Source organism: Lepidochelys kempii, chromosome 4 (genome assembly GCF_965140265.1).
Source record: "Lepidochelys kempii isolate rLepKem1 chromosome 4, rLepKem1.hap2, whole genome shotgun sequence".
Lineage (NCBI taxonomy): Eukaryota > Metazoa > Chordata > Testudines > Cheloniidae > Lepidochelys > Lepidochelys kempii.
The window spans coordinates 8,834,925-8,859,048 of NC_133259.1; the positions used below are offsets into that span (position 1 = coordinate 8,834,925).

Consider the following 24,124-nt stretch of genomic DNA (forward strand, 5'->3'; position numbering starts at 1 on the left):
GACAGGTTTAAGGTCTTAAACTGTACAAGGCAAGCCACCATGGCTAGGAATTAATCATTTATATTGTTTCAAAACTGGAGTCCCAGCTTTCATTGGAATAAAGTATTAGTGCCTGATTCTACCAAAGTTACCGGGAGTGGAGAGTCCTCAGCATCTCCTAGGAAGCACTGAAGCAAAATGAGATCCTTACACTTCACTTCTCAACTCTTTTTCCCATTTACATGGGAGAAGAAAGATGTGCCCATGATTCTTTGCCACTCCATCTGGCCCTTGGCATGGGTTCATAAGTGTTGGAGTTAGTCTTTTTCTCTTCAAACTTCTTTTGACAGTCTTTCCATCATATCCTCGGGCTTTCACATCCTTTCTGGCTGTCCTCTTCCTTACATGCTCTCTTTGATGGTCTTTCTTTTCCCATTCTTACCATGTGTCCAGCCCACCTCAAACATGCACTCTCCAGCCTATCTATTGCTTAGAGTCCCAAGTTCATCTTTCCCCTAATTTCTTCCATGTACCCTCCACTTGCCTGCCATTCTCTTCACTATATTATTTTCTACTACCTGTATCTTCTTCCATCTAAAATGAGGTCCTTACTCTCACTCCATTATTTCATGAGGAATCAAGCTCTAAAATGATGGGAGAAACACTGCCATAAATGGACTTTGCGTACAGATCAGTATGAATACTTCCATCCCAAGCAAATAACTCCAAGAACTGGCCTGGAGCAGTGATTAGGAAGGAAGTTTCTTTTAGGAATGAATGACAAAAAAAATGAGACATTCCAATTGCATGGTAAATTGTATTACTTTAAAAGTGATTTTACTGTTTGACTTTAAATTGGGTAAAAGAGTCTTAGTGATTTGGAGAAAGGCCCTAGCAGCAGTAAATGGTTTAAATTAGTAAAAACTCTGAAAAATGGAGATAAAAATCTGATTTTTAGAAGCACTACACTGATTGCAGATTTAATTCATTTTAGCTAAACATAAGGTAATTTAAATTAGCAAAAATATTCTAAGATTCCCATAGGCTGACGTGCTTGAAATCTGCAGGATCTTCTAAGGAGTCATTGTGAATGCTTGAGATATGGCTAAGAATGATCAAGTCAACAGGAGCACAAAGGAAATGATTGGAGCCCTGTAGTGTAGGACTGCAAAAATGATTCTGCCGGGAAGGAAGAGTCACTTGATTGAATCACTTACAATTTTTAAACTAAGACTTCATTGTGGTGCCCACAGTTTGTAGGGCCCAATTAAAGTATTTAGGTGTTTAAGTACCAGATTTGCAGGCCCAAACAGGTAAGTAGATGTCTAAATGCACTAACCAGTACCTGCAATCTTATGGGTGCAGAAACAGATTGAGGGTACGGCCAGGCAGAAAGTCTGGCTTGAAGGATGTAGTGAAAACTGAGCAGTCCCTCCTTTTTATATTGTTACATAATACAGGAACAAAGCATCAATGAAATTAACAGCAGGTAAATTTAGAACAAGTAAATTGTTGGCTTATAGTGATCCGTAAGAGACACACCACTGACACTTAAAAGCTCTGCTAGCAATTGGCCGGAAGAAAGAAAAGACTTCATAAACTGCAGCAGCCAACATGCTTTTTTGTATTAAAATATAGTTTTAATTAAATATACTTTTCACTGGCAAACGGTATCTCTGACTTGAACAAGCCCAGTCCACAATGAAAGGGTTACCTGCTAGTATCACACAACAAACAGGCACGGCAAAATCTGCTGATCCGTGCTTAGTCCTAGAGGAGTCTGGCTGGGAAGGCTGCTGCTAAGCAGGGGCAGAGAGGAGGGGAATCTGACTGTTGTGCCAGCATCTGGCCACAGAGTCTGATAGGGAATCTTGAGGAGAGGACGATGAACAACTTGTTTCAGTAGGAACAGATACTCACCCCAGTTCCCCTCTGCCTCACACACCAGGGCACTGGAAATAGGACAACCTAATTTCATCTTGCAGCAGCAGAGACAGAGGAGATGATGTCCTAATGAGCCCTGAAAAGGGAAGACTATTATCCCCACTGGACAGATGGGCAACTGAGGTACAGGAAGACTGAGTTGCCACAGCTGACACAGGAAACCCGTTGTGGAGCAGGGAATCTGTCCCCTCCAACACGCCCAGTCCTTGTGGATGAGATGGGAGGAAAGAAAATCTCTCTCATAAATATAAGTCTGAAGGGACCATTCTGGTCGCCTAGTCTGCCCTCGTGTGTAACACATAGGCCATAGGACTTCTCTGAATCAATTCCTGTTTGAACCAGAGCATGCGTCTTTTAGAAAAATGTCCAATCTCATCTGAGGAAATAAGATAATAAGGGACACACTCTTCCCGCCCCACCCCAATGCACACACAGGCGTGATCCCGTAATCTGACTCTATGCAGAACACAGGCCCTAGATTTCATCCAGGAATTCCTGCAGCAAGCCCAGTAATTTGTGGTGAAACTAGAGTATCTCTTTTAGAGACCCCCAAGGGATGGAGAATCCATCACATCCCTGGGGACCTTATCCATAGCCTACTGAATTCAGAGGAAGTCTTTCTATTAATTTCAGTGAGCTTTGGACCAAGCCCTGGTGAGCTGTGCGCCATGCCTCTGATGGTGCCAGAGGATTAGGAAGGTGTCCAATTTGCCAGTGGGTTATTAGATCACTGGGTCCCCCACCAGAAATCAGCTACAGGCAGGGGAACCCCTTTGTGTGGAGAGACAGTACTGAGAGGCTTCTTGGGGACATCCATCAGTTCAGATTTCTGAATGCCTAGCTGGATCCCAGATCTCTGCAAGTGCTCCCATCATCGATGGTTAGGTATTTTTAAAATATCACAATATTATATCGCACACAATATCACAGTATTGCGCTCCTGATCATTAAAATCCACAGCTCTCCGGAAGATGCATACAGCCCTCTCTGGTGGCCAGTAGGGCCTCAGCCCTTCCAACTTGTCTGAGGCCAGTTCTCCAAACAACTGTGGCAACTCTGCATGCAGTCACACTCCTGGGCCACATCTTTTTTCCATACTGCCCTTTTCATTCTTGTGTTGACCTCTGAGTGGTCCCGTGTGCTCCCCTTGTGCCTGAGTGCTGAGCCAGTGAAACCTGTACATGCCAAACAATTAATTAAGTTTAACAACATTTTTTCCAGAGCTTCTGTTCTAAAGCATTTATCTGGGATTTAAAATTCTTTAGCTTTTATTCAGCACACACGTACCACATTGTCACATGGCTCCTGGATTGGCTCACAGTTAGTCCCAGGCCCTGGAACAGATCCAGTGTCGTTGCCACAGCACATTTAAGCTTACAGCAGGGAGGTGGCCTGAACAAAACCACCAGCCAAATAAGGTATTATCATCCCTCTCTGCTTCTTTTAATGGGCAGCCACTATTGCTACTATCCCTGTTGATGTCAGCCCAAAGAGGAGCCCAGAGTGCTGCAAATGCCGAAACCTGAGGCAAAAATCAGAGCTATTTACGGTGTTGGTATGATATTCGCATGTGGAAATATGCATCATGAAGGACTGTCAAGGCCAGATTTCCTGGCTCAGCTATCATGGTCGGTGAGTCCATTCTAACTTGGCTTGGGAGGCAATAAACCGATTTAACCTCTTCAAGGCCTGAATCAAAAGTCTCCCCTAGTCTCTTCTGTATCACGGAATGCATGGAACATATCCATATTATTATTTACTGTGCACCAGAAGTCCAATCAACTATGTACAAAGCATGGGAGAACACTGACCTGCAGGGAGTTTACAATACAATTCACATTAGACATCAGTTGTTACAGTCTATATGTAATTATCAATCAGACTGTACATCACTACAATGCACTTAAATAAAATATAAAATAGAGTGAACATCAAACTTCATACAGCTGATAATTTATAACTTTTCCCCTCTTCTTCCCCTTTATCCTCTACCACACTTGAGGGGTCTGTAGGAAAGGGCCTGGTAGAAGAGACTTGGCAAACAATGGGCGGGTGTTCCAGTATAGGGGGAGTCTTGGGGACGGAGGACAAGACAGGAGTGAGAAACCCAGAAAGGGAGCAGGAGGAGATGAACTGTGCAGAGCCTTGAAGATGTGGATAAAGAGATCAACTTACAACAGAAGGAAAGGGAAGTTAGCTAAGACGATTCAAAGGGAGAGAGTGAAAGAGAAGCTTTGCAGCTGTATTTGTAAAGGACTGAAAACAGGTAAGTCGAGAAGCTGAAGACAAAAGAAAAAAGGCTGCAGAAGTCAGAATGTGAGAGAGGGCCTAGCCCAGGGTTTGGGTGGTAGGAATAGGCAGATTTTAGAAATGTTGTATAGGCGATAACCTCGAAAAGGCATCAGATGACACAGGGACTACAGTCTCTTAAATGATTTATTTTCTCCAAATCTCTGGATTGCTATGGAGGCCATCTTGAAAAATGAGAGTCCACTACCTTGCTAGAGTGGAGATTCCCGACCTCTGTGGGGCTGACTTGCAAGCCTGAAGGGATGTGGCTTCACAGCTCAATACTCAAGGGGCTGCTTCTTATCTGGGAGTCTGAATCACATCCTTCTAAGGTTCACCAAAGATACAGGTCTGCTTTGTCCACGGGAACTGAGGGGGCTGAAGCAGCTTTAACCTTGGCAAGCCGTGCTGGGGGGCTTAACAACAGCCTTCTGGAAACCTGGACTTGTGCTGAGTGTGCTAAAAATAGAAAGACGTCTGCCTCAAAGAGAGACCAAACAGAAGGGTGCCCTTCCCCTGGGAAGACTAAGTGAGAATTGGGAGAGTTCTGTTCTCAGGGAAACTGCAGTTTTAGCAAACCGTGTCGAGCCAGGAAGCAGCAGCGTAGAAATCTCAAGAGAGAATCCACCAGAAACAGTCGACAAGAATTGCCATGCAACAGCCAGCTCATGAGTCAAAGGTTCTCTCTAGGGCAGCATACGCTTCACTGGAAAATGCCTCAGCAGCAAGATCACAGGTCCAGAAATTGCCCCACAAGTTATCTTACTCCGGCCCCAAGGAATTGATTCTAATACCTGGCAGAAATGAGCGTGCTCTCCCTTGGATGAGTAGGATGTCGGTCCCAGGGCATTAGCGACACAAGGTAGGGGAGGTAATATATTTTATTGGACCAACTTCTGTTGGCGAGAAAGACAAGGAGGAAGAAGGCTGGAGGAAGGTGGCATATACAGACTGAATGAGCTGGCTAAGCCTCATAAGTTTCCAACAATATACATAAGCAGTGTCCACCACAAATCCAAAAGAAGAGTGGAAGCGCTGAGCTTCCCCGACAAAAGGCGAACCACACAACAGCACACATCCTACTCATGGCCACTTCCTGCAACCTAGGGGCGCAAGCCACGCAGAGGGAGAAAAGGCTTCCTGATCAGAAGCACCGGGCCAGTAGCCTGTGTGTGTAATACAGCAGCCCAAAAGCTCATTATCCTTTGCACTGCCATGCTGCATTACACATGGGTACCTAATTTCCTGGCCATTATCACTGCTCAGCCTCCATGTGACTCTGCCTTTCTCACATCCCTCCCTTTTTATTTTAACGGGTTTCTATTCTGGTATTGTCCAGTACAACTCTATATTTACTGCCTAGATCCCACTTTGGTGTCCTATTCCCTCTCCCCTTCCTAAGCCATCCCCTGCTATGCTGCCTTTTTGACTCCTGTCACCTTATTCTACCCTTTTGTCCTGGTTTAAAGCTCTCGCAACCAGTCCCCACTAGTCTAATTCCTAAGAAAGCCTCATTATTGACATTGAGGGGACCTTTTTTCAACATGGAGGGGCGCGGCAGAAAGAAACCAGAAGAGTTGGTGAGATATATACAAGTTTGCCAGTTCTTGCAGTGCTTATCCCAAACACTGCTTGGGATATACTCCTACACTCAGGCCTTGCTCCTGCAGCTGACTACACATGGACACACTCCTGCATTTGCACTGGGTTTCAGTGAAGTCAATGGGGCTCCGCAGAGGTGTAGGGAGGAATACACCCACATGCAGTCAACTGCAGGATCAGCGCCTTAGATTTGGAGTCCAGAGACCCTGAACCATCTTTTTGTGGTGTATACACAGTGCCTAACGTGAAGGAACCCCAAGCCTTTGCTGAAGCCTCCAGGCATCACCACAATACAAATAACACACAATACTGAATTAAGGAAAAATAGGCTAACAAGCAACAGTTAAATAAATGCCTTGCACAAAATTAAGTGAGGTCTGTTTTGTCCTTGCAATTTTATCAGTCAAGAGACCTTGAAATAAACAAAGTATATGAGAAAAATGTGCACACTCTGACCCCTGCTCTGCAGTCTGATATGGGAAGACCCTAGCACCCGCCCACAGCCTTAATCACTTCAGCATGGGCTGTGTGGGAATAAGGATCCACATCTATGGACATCTTACGTGACATGGAAGAGCAAAATGCACTCCTGGATCATTGCTACAGTAGCAAGTCAGTCTAAAAAAATGAATGTACTATAGTATACGCAGCCAGTTAAAAGCACTTAAATATTTGTTTATCTCCCATAACCACATTCCAAAAATATTCTGAAATAGGCAAAGTGGGGCAATAAAGCAGATCCCAGAACAAAGTATGAATCTAGTCAAAATGAACAATTATATGAAGGGATTAAACTATCAAGTGCAACAAGTCAGACTGTAGAGAGTCTGAGCCACGTCTTTTCTCCTACAGAAGTGCAGACTCTGGAGATCATGCTAGCTGAGATACCACTCTACAAGTGGTCTCATTGAAATGAATGGGAGTAAAATGCTATTCCCCATGAATAAAGGTGTCAGAAGAAGACTCAAAGTTTGGTTTTCATGTCAACTCTTTATCCGCCAACACAAACTGTAGCCAGTTTCTAACAGAATGTTTGATCTTCAGAGTGGAGAGAGGTTAATAGTAGGGTGCCCCACAGTTTAGCACTGGGACCAGCATTACTAAGCGGGATATTTTCAAATGCACAAGAGGCAGCAACTCCCTGGTGGGCCCCATTTGCACCTTGGGAAGTCTCCCTCCCACCCCCCAAAGCTTTGGAAGAAGTAGACAGCGAGCTGGTGATGCTGTTTTGGTTAGTAAAATGAGAACAGAGGAATTCCACATGACTTGAACACAATGAATGATTGGGCACCATAATGAAAGATTAACTTCAATCTAAGTACATTGACAAAAATTGTCTAACCTTCTCATTTGCTGATGGGCTCTGATCTCTGAGTAAAAATAGCTCCCGAGGGCAAGGACTGTCTTTGTTTTGCTTGTTTATATGGAATCTAGCACACAACAGGGCCCTGATCCCTGGCAGGGGCCTCCATGTGCTACAGTTCACCAAAACTTGAACGATTTAGCATAGAATAGAAAAGAGGTTACTGTTATGGGGAAAGAAAATATTAATTGAACAGCCCAAGTCTTTAGAAACATTAGCTATATCAATGTAGTAAGATTCTATAGCAAAGCAATTATGTCACAGAGTTTACATACACCCCTCCTGGGTGCCAAATAATTCTCCAAGCACTGAGTTCAATTAAAAAGCACTCAGCTTGTGAGTTCTCACACACTTACCTGACATCATTACCGCCATGGGCAAAAGATCCAAAGCAGGCTGTTAGGATCTGGAGAAAGTGAAAAAGGAGGTGGACCTGAGACGTGTCCTTCTCCTCCTTTTCCTCTTCTACAGAATCTTCTGGGAGTTGGTTAGGATCTGCTAGGTCCGATGCCAACTTCATTTCCACACCACCTTCGTCTGCCTCAATCTCTGCCTCAGCTACAGCATTGCAGTAGCTGGAGTAGCTATCATAGCGAACTCTCTTTTTAGAATAGGCCACTGTGTCTCCCACCAACTTTTCACTGTCTTCTGGGGTTGATGTATCAACTGCCTTGAAGGATGCATGTACTGGCATTCCACAGATGGCAGCTGTGTAACAAGTGTAACTGTTGTTGCGACGCAGTATCTTGTAATTGTTTTCTTGTGAGGGCCTATCGTTGTTTGCCCTGTCCAGATGTATTCTGTGTAGCAAGTCTTTGTACAATCCTGAGTCTTTATGCACTGTGTGATACACCTGGCCATCGCTCCTCACATGACCGCCGTCAAAATTAAAAGTGCCATTGGAAACAGGAGATTTCATGGTGGTTTGCGTCATAGAAAAAGCCCTTCCTGTAAAGGCAGATGGTCAGATTTTATTTCTATCATATGAAATATGAAAGTTCTATGCTTGGCAAGACACCGAAACAAGGAGTAAATGGCTGAAGGGACAGCCATCTGCAGTATATGATACAGAAGTTCATCTCGGATACATGAATGCATTGATCAATTTCAAAACAAACCTGGATAACTTTTAAGGGAATGTCTACGGCTGGGAGTATGGATAGTTTTATGGTTAAGGCACTAATCTGTGCCTCAATACATCTTTGCTCAAGTCCCAGATCTCCCACAGACCTGCTGTGTGACTTTGGGCAAGTGCCTTAGACTGGAATTTGGGTGCCTAACACAAGGCAACTTTTAAAATTCTACCCATAATCTCTCTATGCCTGAATTACCCATTTCTAAAATGGTAGTAAATACTTCTTTCCAACTCGCCTTTGTTTGGCTTGTCCATTTAGATTGTAAGCATTCCAGGACAGGAACAGTCCTCTGACTATGGGTTTCTTCAGAGTAAGGGGAAAATGTTCAAAAGCACCTAGATGACTTAGAAACCTAACTCCCATTTTTAAAAGTGCCTAAGTCACTTTTGAAAATGGAGATCTAGGTGTGTTTGAAAATTTTACACTAAATAAATAATAAGTGCCATGCAACTTTAGTGGTAGTCAATCATTGGATTTTGGGAGCATTGATTGATCTCCATAAACTGAACCCCAAAGCTTATGAATAAAAGCATATTACTGTGGGCACTCAAAAAGTATTACAAATAAAGTTTCAGAGTAACAGCCGTGTTAGTCTGTATTCGCAAAAAGAAAAGGAGGACTTGTGGCACCTTAGAGACTAACCAATTTGTAGCTCACGAAAGCTTATGCTCTAATAAATTGGTTAGTCTCTAAGGTGCCACAAGTCCTCCTTTTCTTTTTACAAATAAAGTTGTTAACGCTGCCCAGTTAAAAGTTCAGAAATGGATAAGTTAAAGCTGCTAAAGAAATGTTAGTCAACATATTGAATATCCTGTATTTTTTACTTCTATTAACATAATAAACACAGTGACACAGCTATTTTTAGCTATACCACATGCTTGTCTACAGATGTTTACATTAAATGTAGATTACAGGATTCACAGAGTGGCTAAGTTAACATTGCTGAAGACACCTTAACTTTTCCATTTCCTCACTTTGGGATTTTAACTATTCAACATTAAAATATTGTTGTTTTGTTTTATTTTTAAAAAGGTCTGTAGTGGTAGTATACATTTATGGAGGTAATATATCCAATTAGTTTGTTCTCACAAGATCAAATGGTCCACTCTTAATAGTAATTATACAGGTCAGTATAGACACTGCTTCGGTGTCAATGAGAAAAAGAAAAACTCCCAGCTGACTAGCTAATAGGCACCACTCAGCCGAATGTGCCTCTTAATTGTGAAAAACTGCATTTACTTATATGCACTGCACACTTAGGCCATAACCATACCAACTGCACCATGCCGCATGGACAAACACTTGCATCCATGTAGAGCCCCATCAAAGTCAATGTGGCTCTGTGTGAGCACAGGGATCCATCCACACAAACCAGCTTGCAGAATCAGGGCTTCAAACGAGAGCTTTATTACACGCATAGATACTTGATGTATGTGTGGACTTGTAAGTGTGAGTCTTCTAGTGGATATACTCCAAATGGTCATAAATTTGTAAACTCAAGCCCAAAATTTTCCAAAACTAGCTAGAACAGTATACTCTGAATTTCCATGCTAAATTTGAACTTTTATAGTTCAGCTGTTTTCGTACTCTCTGCCTTCTAAAATGTGGTTTTAAGAAGAGGAAGTAAGTATTATTAGGAATAGAAGAATATCCTTTTTCAGCTGTATATAAAACTCAAATACTGCTGAACAACATTTTAAAAAAAAACCTCTGTTTTTTAAATCATCTTTGGAAAACTTACCTCAAAAAAGAGAATATTTTCACTAAGTTGTGAGCAAGCAAAAAAATTGCTAACATGAACTGCTGTCGGAAAACATACAAGTGTGTATATAGTGAGAGGAAGGGTTTGTAAGAAATTTTAAGTTACAAGGAAAATTATACTTAATATAGATGGATGTAACACATGCCCATGACGAAGATAACCCATCAACACAATGGAAAGATAAGACAGTTCACGTTTTCTTACCATATGGCACACGGGGATGGTTTCCATTTGCTATGCTGCTATCTGACACTCCAGCAGCTTCTGTTATTGGGCCAGTGAGGGGAATTGTGCTCTCATCAGTTGCTTTGACTCCAGGAAGCTCTTTAAAAACAGGTGTCTCCTCCTCTTGAATTTTATCAAGACTTTCATCCGATATCCTTGACAAGGCGGCTTCTTTCTTTAACTGGCCTAAGAAAATGCCAGGGTTACAATTCTAAATTGGATGGTTCGGGTTATTCAAACTTATCTATATTACTGCTGGTATTCCTAACAAAATGCCAGTATCATTAAAAATATAAACTCGAATACAGCACCTTGAGTGGTTTGGTTTCTGTTTTGTTAATTAATCTAGACATACATTCTTTCATGGGAATTTATTACTAGCATATTTATCTTAATTTGCCTCTCTGAGAACCATGAAAATGCCTTGTGCCTATCTACAAGTTCACTAGGTGATGTTATTGAAGTCCTCCAATTTACTAATGCAATCTGAAACTTTCTATTTTTTAAACTCTGCAACCCCATTCAGTGGACATCACAAGGTAGTTTTGTTTTAAGTTAAAAACCTATTGTAAAACAAAAAGCCTTGATTAGTTTAACTTTACAGTAAAATAAAAGAAATGGTTTAAATACACTGTGCAAATCCTTTTTCTTTCCTTTAACACCTATATTTTAAAACCTAAAATAGAATATATTCAAGTTCACAAGGGATTTTACACCACTTGCATTTCATCTACCAAATACTTACTTGCTATTTTTCTCTTCATCCATGGACACACAAAAATCCACACGAGAACAGCAAATACTATAGCTATACCAAATGATATTAGGACTATTATCCATATAGGAAGTACCAGTCCTAGCACTGTGAAGAGAAAAGAAGAAGAAAGTTAAAGGTTAAATGTGCAAAAATGTCAGTTCCTTAAAATATTACAGCTTCAGAACTAAAGATAACACACTGCCTACTTCTGCTGCACCTGTAACAAAATTGAACCCCACATCTTGGTAGCCAATAAGCTCTTTCAGCAGGGCTGGAGTTCTGTTTTGATGCAGCAAGCCTGTACAAGGGAAGGGTTAAACCTTTTGAAAAGGGTCAGTTTGGCCAATTAAGACCTCAATTATGGCAAAAATGAAATTTCACTTATTTAGCAAATGCCATACACTGAGGTCAAGAACGAACTATTTCTTTATGGTTAGAAAGTTACCGTTTGAAGTGGATTTACAAACTATACTGAAAATAAATGCATCGGAACAAGAATTTCACTTGAGAATATTCAGTGCAACTCCTTTATTTACACTGACTAAAAGAATAAAGAAAAGACTCTTAAAAATGTACAGGCTTGAGTGTTACAGATTCTCAGTTGTTGTCAGCCTCAACACTTAGAGATTTGGGGGCCATACTTTCATGAGTATTTTCTTGGGTACTATTTAGGCATGTATATACCCTGAGATGCAGAAGAAAGTTGGTGTTAAGGTAGTAACACTGGCAAAGTGGGTGTTGTCTCCCCCTCTGGGGATTGTCCACTAGAGAACAGCAGCTTTTTGTTACTGTCACCAAAGGAAGTAACATCATCAGGTCATCTGCACTGCATACAAAATGTTCTCAGTCCACAGCCTCCTGGTAACCCATGTGAGAGGGATGGTCAGGTTCACCCACGCATCCATAGGTAACCCTGACTCGTGTGGTTGCACAATGGGATATTTGAAGTCCTAAGATGGCATGCACAGGTTTTAAGATTTGGTCCTTAGGATTTCTGCAACAATACACATAAGCCCTGCTCCTACTCCCATAGAAGTCAGTGCAAAATTCCAATCAACATCACTGGTGCTGGACCAGTCCCATAATGAGTGCGAATATCAGTATTTTAGCATACATCAAGACATATTGTCCACTACGGTAAATCTTTGCTTTGGACAATAAACTCTGATGCTCACCTCAACATCTGCTTAATAGGCCACCTGAGTGCCTTGCTCACTAAGGTTTCAATCCTGCAATCCTCAATCATGTGAGTAACTCATACTCACATGAGTAGCCTCACTGAAGTCAACAGGGCATCTTGAGCAAGCTCAATTTGATTATGTATTTAGGAGTTGCAGGATCAGGCCCTAAAGAAAGAACGAACTTGGGCCTTGATCTTGCAAACACTTACCTTTGTGTTTACCTTGAAAACTATGGGAACACTCACATGCTTAAGTTAAGCACCTGTGTAAGAGCTTACAGAACAGGGGCCTTGGAGTCTGATTACTTATTTTGCTTTGTCTAAAACAGACCTCACCCTTCATTTATATATTTCAGAAAGCGTGACAGGAAAAGAAGAATGTTAAGATTACTCTTTTGTTTACATTGTTTATCAAGCCACTGCAGAATGCCTGGCTGACACGCTGTGAACCGAACTAGAAAGGAACATTTCTGGTGATCCTTAAACAGCATGTGCACCAATCCAATTAAGACAAGGGAATAGTTACAGTACTATCCATCAATATCCCCTTCAGAATCCCCAGTCCCTTCCATGTACTATTTGAGGCTTGGTCTACACTTAAAAGTTCAGTCAACATAGCTACGTTGGTCAGGACTGTGAAAAACCACACCTCTCACTATTCTGCCCTAGCCCCCTATGTAGATGCAGCTATGTGGAGGGATGAACGCTTCCATCATATGTAGCCACCATCGTTCAGGGAGATGCTGTTCCTACACTAACGGAAAAACTCCTGTCGGAGTAAGCTGCCTCTACACTACGGGCTCATGCCAACATAGCTAGGGCGACGTAGCACTGCCAGTAGTCTCGTTGTAATATAGACACACCCTCAAAGGAGCTGCCTTAATGCTACACCAGCTGTGGACAGTTTCTTATCTTGAGGGGAAAATAAAGGAAATGAATTTAGATACAATGGGCCAGACCCTCAACAATGTAGCTCCATTGGGTATGCCAGTTTACACCAGCTGAGGATCTGGGCTGCTAACTGCAGTTTTAAAAAGTCTGATCACTCTCACAACACCCAAGCAGCATTAGAGGGACTGCAGCACTGTGTCCTCGTTGGCAAAACATCCTGAAAGAATCCAAGTGGGCTGGTCCTGTGCCTCCAAGTGACAGAGAAGAGGGCAGCAATGGAGCTAAGGGTAAAAAGATAAAACCCTCTGAACAGACTGCTTGATCTTCAGATTGTCATAAATCTGTATGTTAAAAAACAAGACAACCATTAAGGTTCTGGGAGACTAACGGAGCGAGATCTACGAATCCTTTGCCTATATTATTTGTTAACATAAGAATTAAACATGCATTAAGTTTTTATTATTATTCAACAGTGCACATCAGGACCTGTTAGCAAATACAAAATGAATTAATACTAATGCATGGCAGAACAAAGCTTTCCTTCTGGACTTCACATGCAAGAGATTGCACTCACCTGGTGCCCCTGCGTACATGACGGAAAACACATTAATTGCTACTGTAGCAGCATAGAACGCTGGAAGTGCACGAAGACCATTGGGTACAGGGTCTTCCTGCATAATAATGAGTAAAGAGGAAAAGTCACATGGGTTTGTTATGTACACAAGAAACAGGACTAGCAAAGGTTGAGCAAAAATAATCACCCACCCCCACAATCAGGTGGATGAATCTTCTGGCTTTTCGCCCCCTACTTCCAACCACTGTGTTCCCTACTCTCCAGCCCAGTTACCCTGGGTAGATGCTGAGGAAAAGATTTGGGTCTGTATGATTATTCATAAAACCTACTTTCATAGCAGTGGTGCCTCCAGTCACAAATAGGATAGCAGCTTGGGGAAGGCAGCCACCATAGCAGTTCAATGGTAAGTAATTTAAATTTATTGGTAGCAGTATTGTCTTGTGGATGGCAGTATTGTCTCGTGGACTGCAGTCAGGAGACCTAGGTTCTGTTCCTGGATTTGTCACTGACCTGTTAAATGGCCTTGGGCAGGTCACTTCATCTCTCTGTGTCTCTATTTACCCTCCCATCCATTTATGTGTCTTGTCTATTTAGACTCTAAGCTCTTTGGGGCAAAGACTCTCTCTCACTGTGTGTTTGTACAGAACCTAGCTCAATGGGGCCCTGATCTTGGTAGGGCTCTAGGTATTACTGCAGTGACCTATTCAGTGATTTCTAAAAACATATTTCTAGCCTCTCTGTTTAAAACCAAGTGTACACTGAATGTTATCATCTGCTGACAAAGGTTTCTGCATGTGCTAAACAGGTAACTGTATTAAATCGGAGTAGCATATTAACAGTCACATGTATAAATGTAGCAGATGAGTGTAACAGTGAAAATTCAAATAAATCCTTGTGTGCCTCACAAGTAATGCTGTTCACTGTAAAGAGCAGCTATTTACCCTACTGTTACAGTTCTTTGAGATGTTGTAGTCATGGGGGTCTCACTGTAATTTTGCATGTATCTTACATGCACAAGACCAGAGTTTTTTCGAATAGCAGGATCTGTTGGGGCTGTGCATGTACACTGTGCCTCCTCATGCCAGGGCATAAAGGGTAGGTCGGCCGAGACTCTCCCTCTCCCTTTAGCAAAGCTTTTGATATGATCTCCCACCGTATTCTTGCCAGCAAGTTAAAAAAGTATGGATTGGATGAATAGGACTATAATGTGGAGAGAAAGCTGGCTAGATCGTCGGGCTCAATGGGTAGCGATCAATGGCTCGATGTCTAGTTGGTAGCCGGTATCAAGTGGAGTGCTCCATGGGTCAGTCCTGGCGCTGGTTTTGTTCAACATCTTTATTAATGATCTGGATGATGGGATGGGTTGCACCCTCAGCAAGTTCGCAGATGACACTAAGCTGGGGGGAGCGGTAGATATGCTGGAGGGTAGGGATAGGGGCCAGAGTGACCTAGACAAATTAGAGGATTGGGCCAAAAGAAATCTGATGAGGTTCAACAAGGACAAGTGCAGAGTCCTGCACTTAGGATGCAAGAATCCCATGCACCACTACAGACTAGGGACCAACTGGCTAAGCAGCAGTTCTGTAGAAAAGGACCTGGGGATGAAAAGCTGGATATGAGTCAACAGTGTGCCCTTGTTGCCAAGAAGGCTAATGGCATATTGCGCTGCATTAGTAGGAGCATTGCCAGCCGATCAAGGGAAGTGATTATTTCCCTCTATTCCGCACTGGTGAGGCCACATCTGGAGTACTGTATCCAGTTTTGGGGCCCCCACTACAGAAGGGATGTGGACAAATTGGGGAGAGTCCAGCCGAGGGCAACGAAAATGATAAGGGGGCTGGGGCACATGACTTACCAGGAGAGGCTGAGGGAACTGGGGTTATTTAGTCTGCAGAAGAGAAGAGTGAGGAGGGATTTGATAGCAGCCTTCAACTACCTGAAAGGGGGTTCCAAAGAGGATGGAGCTTGGCTGTTCTCAGCGGTGGCAGATGATTGAACAAGGAGCAATGGTCTCAAGTTGCAGTGGGGGAGGTCTAGGTTGGATATCAGGAAACACTATTTCACTAGGAAGGTGGTGAAGCACTGGAATGGCTTCCCTAGAGATGGTGGAATCTCCATCCTTAGAGGTTTTTAAGGCCCGGCTTGACAAAGCCCTGGCTGGGATGACATAGTTGGGGGTTGGTCCTGCTTTGAGCAGGGGGTTGGACTAGATGACCTCCTGAGGTCCCTTCCAACCCTGATTTTCTATGGTTCTCTGTTCCCTCATGGTTCCTTTGGCAGCTGAGGATGAGTCACAGGTTCCACGCTGACCACAACATTTCAAAGATCCAGAGTTACTCTAGGGCAAGTAACCATTCTCTCTTCTTTGAGTACGTGTCATTGTAGATCCCAGTACAGGTGACTGGCAAGCAGCATCTACGCTGGATGGTAGGAGTGAGGCGTTCCAGCTGCATCAGTCAAACAGTGGTAGCAGTACTGCTCTCCTGAGCTTGGCACCTGACCTGGCTGTCCTGTCAAAGGCATAATGTTTAAAAGGAGTCAGTGGCTTGCCTGCAGCCTTGCAGATCTCAGAGACTGGAATGTTCCTGTAGCAGGCAGAAGAGGCTGCCTGTGGCCTGGTAGAGTGTGCACTGATGTTCAGAAGGAGAGACTCGCCAGCCATCTGATAGAAGGTAGAAACACACATTGTGATCCATTTGGAGGTTGTCTATCACTAGATGGTTTGGCCTTTTGATGGGTGCCATAAATGGCCACAAATAGGGAGAGAGACAGCCAGAAAGCGTTGGGCCTATTAAGAAAATAGAGCAAAGTTCTGGACACATCCAAAGTATGCAGCTTCTTGTCTGCTAGAGTCTCGTGTAGGATCACAAGTCTTAATGAGCGTAGAGCACAATCTGCTCACTAAACAGTTCTGCAAGTCCTCAATTGTGGCCTATACCTCCCAGTACCTGGAGCCAGAGTGTTCCATGCACTGTTATTACAGCGGCCACAGACCTGGCCATTTGTGTCGAAGACATCCATAACTGTTTGCAAGGCCACTTTGATCACCAGTTGACCTTCTCAATACATGGATGGTGGACCCCAGTAACCCGAACAGGGCAGTGGCAGCATACCACATGAATAGGCTGGCTCTTAGGACTGGCATTGGACTGGTCAGTACCCAGACAAGGTTGGTGGCAGCTGAGCCTTGTAAGTGAAGCTGGCAGGTCTTTCCATGGCGGTGACCACTGAAGGATAGGCACAAACGTCTGCTCAATGTATGTGACTCTCCTAGGCAGAAGAAACACTGTATACATCTTTCTGTGGAATTAGACCATTGCAGGATGGACAGGGTTTGAAGCCCGCCGGTTTTGAGTCCATCATGCTAACTAACCTTGTATGGAAGATGGGGGGAAATGTAATGTGGGGGTGCGAAGGAAGGGGGCCTAACCAATAATACTCAGTCCAGATGAGTTGATCTAGATCATGGCAGTTGTATGTGTAAGAATCAGAAGAGTTCTGACTGCTTGTAGAAGGTTTAGCCAAAGCTTAGAATTAGCGGCTTGGATGCTCACCAGGTTCTCTCTCACTGCCAAATGCGAGGGAACTGAACGGAGGGTCGTGACCATCCCATCCGTTTTACCCTCATATGGGAGCACGAGGAGGCATGCACAGCCCGGACAGACACTGCTATACAAAAACACTCTGGCCTCACACATGAGGCACCTGTCACCGAATGGTGGGATCCAGGCTGACATGCATTTTAATCCCAAAGTTCTCCACATCCCACACAAATGTGGCATCTCCCAACTTTTATTGTTGACATTTATTTATATTAGAAATAAAGGATGAAGAAGCTGAGGTTACTGAAGAGTTACTTGTGCCAAAGGAATTAATGCTGCATCTATTTAAATTTCCTGAATGGTTTTTGTTCTCCTTGTTTTGGGTCTGTGTGACATTGCATCCCACATTTGGGCCACAGCAGATTAGAAGATCTGAGGGAGGCAGAAAATGATAAATAAAGGAGCAACTGACTTCAAGCACTGCTGGCTTGCAAACAAATGCAGACAGAGCTTGTAAATTCCATAATGTGGAACTATTTGGTTTATTGCTTCCGGGATGCTGCTGCCCTCACCTCAACTGAAGCCACTGAAACCCAGCTGCCACTGATTGAGGCTTCCTGAGTACCCAGGATATCATACATCTTTTTTTTGACTTCTGGTGTATCAGAAAACCAGAGCTTAGAATTTCACACCTGTTAAACTCTGTTTTGTTACTTGGCACTAGCTAATTCACTGCTATTAAATAAAGGCTATGCTAGTGCTGTCCTGGTTAAGTAGCATTCATTATAATTTATCATCATTGTGCAAAGCCATTTTCAAGGAGATATGCTGATAAAGCAGCCATCCCAGTACGTCATGTCCCAGTGAAGTAGTGTATACTAAAATTAATGCTTTAGATTTACATAGCACCCTTTTAACTCCTTGGAAATGTCAACAACCAAATGGTGCATAGCCAGCAGTACAGCAGTCATGACCTCCATGCATTGGAGTGGAGAGTTGCTAGCCCCTTACCTTCTTTAAAATTAAGAATCTAATCAGCAGAAACAGCAGTCCAGACATCAAACCAGATAACAGTGGGGAAATAAACCAAGAGGCAACTGAGGAAAAAAAGATATAACAAACAATAAGTGGTAACATCCCATGTAACTGAGGAAGTTCTGTATTTATCAAACAGGAAAATAACCAATGGACAATGTTTATGTTGATTCTTCTCGCACAGCTGGCATTGTGATTATATAGCTTGGGTGCTCTCCTAGGATCTCCAAAAGCTTTCAGCACTGGCTTACGTCAGTTCCCACTGAAGTTGATGGGAGTTTTACTAATGCTAAGCACTTCTGAAAATCTCACGCAGGGGATTTCCAGAATAACACTGGAATTACAGAAACTGCACCACTCACAAGAATTTCCATTGCTGAATGCTATCGGAATAAGAATCCTGATCTTTGGTTAATCTTTATAGCCCTGAATCCTGAAAGCTGCTCTGGGTGAGCAGACCCCTGTTCCAGTTTGGAGCTCCACTGAATTCACTGGGACTCAGTGCAGGCACAGGGATCTGCCTATTAGGGGCAACTCACAGGGTCAGGGTCAGGGCCAACATTTATTGCAACAAGTTACAGAATATACTGTGTGATCTGAGTTCTGTCTATGTTTTGACAAGGCAAATAATTTTTTTACAATTGTCAAAAGTGCTCAGAGCTGACCTGGCTCTTCTCCCACTGCAGTCAGGGGTAAAACTCCCACTGCTTTCCCTGGGAGCAGAGTTAAGCCAGTGCTGAATACTTCTGAAAATCCCACCCAAGAGTGCTTACGGTTTGAGATATGTGGTTTTAAGAACAGACTTCTCAGTGTAAAAGTTTTGTGCACACTGATGTTTCACGCTTGCCTTTTGGCTATTTTACCTTCAACAAAAATATAAGAACCGAATTGTTTAAAAATTGTAGTTTCAATTAGTCAAATGCCCCTGTGGTTCACTAGTACCGTCTCCCTAAAAACAAACATAGGGCTAGAGTGTGACTTGGACTAAGTGCCCATGCAGAGTAGTAAGAACCCCCTTAAACTCCTACAGGGGCTACCCTAGATCTTGGGACCAGGGGCTCAAGTGTAGGTGGGTGCTGCATGAATGCTTACTCCCTCCTTGGAGCAAGGGGGATGGGGGGATGAGGGGCACCATGGCTCCACCCCTCATTTGCTGGCCAGTGCAGCTGAGCCTGTGTGTGTGTGAGGAGAGAAGAGAAGGAAGATGTCAAAAGTTGCTGCTGGTATCAGCCACCACCAAAAGTACTACCGCTTGGGAGTTAGCAGGGGAGGAACCGTCAGCCCAGGGAGTGCCCCTGAGGAACAAAGTCTCCAAGAGCTACTTCTGGGGTGATGCAGTTTACACACCACCCCTTGCTCTGGACTGTGCCTCAAGTCATTCTCTAGCCCTTAGTGAACATGACACACACATGCCTTCTGAACAACAGGATTTGAGGGGGATAGAAGTTAAATACAGCACATTACAATCATGAAAGAGTATTTCTGTATGCAGTCAGTGCATGATTTTCCACATACCCTCACGCATAAAAGGAAATGTCAATTACCAATCTTGACAAGCTGCATCCACTGAACACCCTGCGTACCGATTGCAACAAGTGAGAATCCAATGGTAGCACCTACTATGCAGTGGGTCCCAGATACTGGGAGTTTCAAGAAAGAGGCAATCAGCTGCCAAACAGCAGAACCTAGAAGTTGAAGGTGGGGGGAAAATATCAGATATAAACAATGATAATAGCACCAACAATAACTACAGTGTAGTGCATGGCTCTCTCAACCACATGCTCACATTCCTCTCGCAGGGCTGCCTACTCCCTGCACCCACAATAGAAACTTGAACAAAACATTCTTTATGATGTTCCGTCAGCCTCTAGAAGGACACATTGACATAGCTTACCTCTGAACTTCACATCTCCTTGAGATTCTGTCTTACAAACAGCACTTCCTGACCAACTCCAATATTTACGGACCAGGTTTATCTTTAGTTCAAGTCTGTCCTGTTGTCTAGTTCAGGCTAACGGGACATTGGGGTGGCACAGAAGTGTTTTACTACACTTGTGCTGCTTTTGGGTATCTTTTAACCTTTATGACCCATTTGATCAGTTTGTGCATAGAGTCAGAGCTAACAAGCATAAGAGTGGTTGCTGGGGGGAAAAACCTCACTTTCGGTAACGACTGCGGATACCCTCAAGCATACAAGGCAAACATAAGAACAGCCAAATTGGGTCAGACCAAAGGTCCATCTAGCCCAGTATCCTGTCTTCTGACAGTGGCCAATGCCAGGTGCTCCAGGGGGAATGAACAGAACAGGTCATCATCAAGTGATCCATCCCCTGTTGCCCATTCCCAGCTTCTGGCAAACAGAGGCTAGGGACACCATCCCTGCCCATCCTGGCTAATAGCCGTTGTTGGAACTATCCTCCATGAACGTATCTAGTTCTTTTTTTAACCCTTTTATAGTCTTGGCCTTCACAACATCCTCTGGCAAAGAATTCCACAGGTTGACTGTGCGTTGTGTGGAAAAAATACTTCCGTTTGGTTGTTTTAAACCTGCTGCCTATTCATTTCATTCGGTGACCCCTACTTGTTGTGTTAAGAGAAGGAGTAAATAACACTTCCTTATTTACTTTCTCCACACCAGTCATGATTTTATAGACCTCCATCATATCCCCCCCTTAATTGTCTCTTTTCCAAGCTGAAAAGTCCCAGTCTTATTAATCTCTCCTCATACGGAAGCTGTTCCATACCCCTGTGAGACATGAATATCCCAGCATACCCCAAAAGAGACATGAAAGGTTTGACCAATAAGCTGTGGAGGTTCTTGGTCTCAAATGTTGTTGGAGCAAGCCCAGTTACTTGGCAGCAGAACACTGTGGTGCATTTTGGGTGCTTTGCAAAGGTGAGTACTGGAGGGTGCAATGCCCTTTCAACAACACTGACTACCAGGGGGGCATGAAGCAACACAGAGAAGCTCCAAAGTGGCTGAGTATCCCAGCCTAGGTAGGAACACACAATGCTCTTGCTGGGTGACGAGTGGTAAGGCAAGGAAAAGAAAAATCAGAGAAGGAACTAGATTCACAATTAAGGGACAGACACAGTTTGAGCAAATAACTGGAGCAGTGCATCAAGAGAACACTAATGCTAGTTTGTCAAGCTCAAGGTCTTAACATCCAGGCAAATATTCCAGTGCCATTGCTCTCCGGACTGGGAACTCGGCATGGTCCATCCAAAGGCAATGAGTACATCCCATTCATATGGGCACATTGTTCAATTCGCCAGGAAGCTTTGGTGGCAGAGACAATGTCAGTGGAACTGAAAAAAGGTAGTTGAGGTTGGAAAAGTTGTGAACTTTAACAAAGCTAAGCCCACCAGTACACCCCTCTTTGCTATTTTATGTGAAGAAAAGGGCATTCAACAGTGGCTGCTCCTCTTCTCCATGGACATTCGTTGGCTTTCACATGGCAAAGTTCAGAATTGCTGGATATTGCTCAGAGAAGACACAAGATTATTCTTGCTGAATGTGGCTGAATACCTCGCTGAATACCTTACTGACCAGCACTGTTTTTTTCTGAATGCTTCTGTCCATGGGCAAAGGGTGACATTGGTTCTCAACCTGGGGGTCAGAAGGCATCGGAGAGAGTGGCCACCATACCCTTTGCATATTGCTAAATGGGCAGAGGGTCGGAGGGCAGTTCAGGTATGGGAAAGGTTGAGAACCACTGCAACAGAGAATTAGAGAAAGAAGGCAGTGGGAAGAGAATGCATATTCAAGAGAAAAGGAAGAAAGATAAAGAGACAGATGGGGCTGAGGGAGAGGATTTTTAGGTTTTAGAAAACCAGAGCATGCCAAGAGAGATGATAGAGGGTGGGAATGAGAAAAGGAGTAAGAATAGGGTCAAGAGGACACATCAGCAGGTTATACCGTGACAGTAGGAGACACCCCAGAGTTCAAGACTGGGATTAGAGCAGAAAGAATACTAGGCAGGGGCCACTGCATAGTGGCCTTGCAGGATGCCTCCCCCCAGATCTCCACCCTGACTGAATTCCTTATGCATCTAGGATGCCACTGGTGGATCAAAATGCAGTCTTTCAGTCCTGCCACAGCATCCTGTCTCTTTCACAAGGCAATGGTGGCCTAGGCTGCATCACTCCAGGAGTCTCTGTTGAGTCAAAATCAGAGCAAGCCACAATCTGTGCAGAAAATAAAGTTCAGCTCTTCCTGGAGGTAAATGGTGAGATGTGTCTATTTTACAATTTCACAGGTTTGACACATGGGGTCAGGCAGGTTGCTTCTCTCGAAGCCATAATTATTGAAGCTAAAGCATCAGGTTGCTTGGCCTGATGCAGGCAATTGAGGTCACAAGCTGGGCATATCTCCAAATGCTGGACTCAACAGTCTCTTTATGGCTACAATCCCTTTGGCTCACTTTCTCACAAGTCCTGCTAACTTTGGCTTTTCAGGCCCTGAACATCTTGAGCCAGATTTTATACCCAGAACTGAATTTGTTTTTTCTCTGGTGGCTATAGGATGAAATAAGTCTTCCCTAAGTGGGTGGTTGTCTCTTGGACCGGGCAGCTCACCCTAGTCAAAGTGGTCAAGGGTTTCATCTAAGGTGTCTGACAGTAACAGGCCTACTGCTCAACAGCATAGAGACCAGGGTGCCTTGCTGTGCCCTTTGCTACTTGTCACTTGCAGGAGCTGGGGAACCTCTTAGGCAAGCCATACGGACAAACAGGAAGTTCCCTGATTTTTTTCTGGCAGATCAAGGAACTTCTGGTCCCAGGATGGATGTTCTGTCACCTGTGGAAAGCAGAGGTCCTTTGCCTTCCCACTAACAGGCAAGGTCCTTCAGATCAAAGTGAGGACAGAGTCCAGACTGGCCCAGGTAGAGGATTGAAGTGGCCTGAATTGTCTCTGTGATGGGTGAGGGTTGGCGCATTGACAGAAGTTCATAGGGCTCTGACACGGGCCGCACTAGAGGCCGGAACTCTGCATCCGGACCAAATCTTTCTGTGCCCGGGAGCACCAGCCACAGCACCCCTGCTGCCGTGAGAGATCCTACCTCTCCCAACACACTGCAGCCAGTACGGAGTGCTTTGCAGAGACCCTCAATGACTGGGGAAGGTCTCTTAGCATGTATTGTTATCCAGAATCCCTGTCCCCCCTCTGCTCCGTGTAGCAGGGAAACTCTGGAGGCCTTGGCATGGAGCCACCTGGGAGTTGGGGGCTGTGACAGAAGCAGATAGGAAGCTGCTGCCCCTCTCTCACTGCCTCCTGCCTCAGTCTCTTGTTGGAGCTCAGCACCACTGTTGCATAGCAACACGGCTGCAACTGTGTAGAGAAGCCAGTGTTTGAAGGAGTCCTCTGCTTCCAGGGCGACAGTGCCAGATACTCTGGAGGGGAAGCTGCCCTGCTGAGCTTGGCAGAGGGCAGCTGGGCGTGTACTGATGCATCCCAGTCCTGGCACTCTGGGAAAATGCATATTGGCTGATTCAAATTTCCTGCTCTGAATATTTACAGGAGCCTCTCTAGGGTACCTCACAAGAGGGCTCTCGGGCCTTCAGAGTTCACGGGGTAACGAGCTGAAAAGATTATGCACCAGACGAGCCACCTGAAGTGCTGAAACAGAGCACCGTGAGGAAGTTCTGGAGCACCAGGACCAGTGACTTGATGGACGAGAGTGAGGAGAGAGAGAGGGAAGATGTGACGTGGCAGAGAAAACATTAGTGGATTGAAAGCTACAGAAGGGCTGGGTGGAGCAGCAACGGATAAGGGACAGGTCGGTGATGCTGAGGAGACAAGGTGATGACCAGAATCGGAAGACCAGAGGGAGCAGTGCTTTGTGAA

General features: G+C 44.1%; 1 protein-coding gene across 9 annotated transcripts in view; it reads right to left on the minus strand.

The window, feature by feature from the left end:
• SLC20A2 (solute carrier family 20 member 2) overlaps nt 1–24,124 on the minus strand; it is a 71,917-nt gene that overhangs the window by 17,200 nt on the left and 30,593 nt on the right. For 7 of the 9 annotated variants that reach the window (XM_073340272.1, XM_073340275.1, XM_073340276.1 and 4 more), the window contains 6 exons: nt 19,824–19,964; nt 18,256–18,341; nt 13,703–13,799; nt 11,046–11,162; nt 10,280–10,486; nt 7,534–8,125 (listed from right to left, as the gene is read on the minus strand). In XM_073340272.1, coding sequence (XP_073196373.1) covers nt 7,534–8,125; nt 10,280–10,486; nt 11,046–11,162; nt 13,703–13,799; nt 18,256–18,341; nt 19,824–19,964 — 1,240 coding nt within the window. Of the gene's footprint in view, nt 1–1,037; nt 3,099–7,533; nt 8,126–10,279; nt 10,487–11,045; nt 11,163–13,702; nt 13,800–18,255; nt 18,342–19,823; nt 19,965–24,124 lie in introns of those variants that run through there. The other 2 variants (XM_073340280.1, XM_073340278.1) reach the window with 2 other exon arrangements.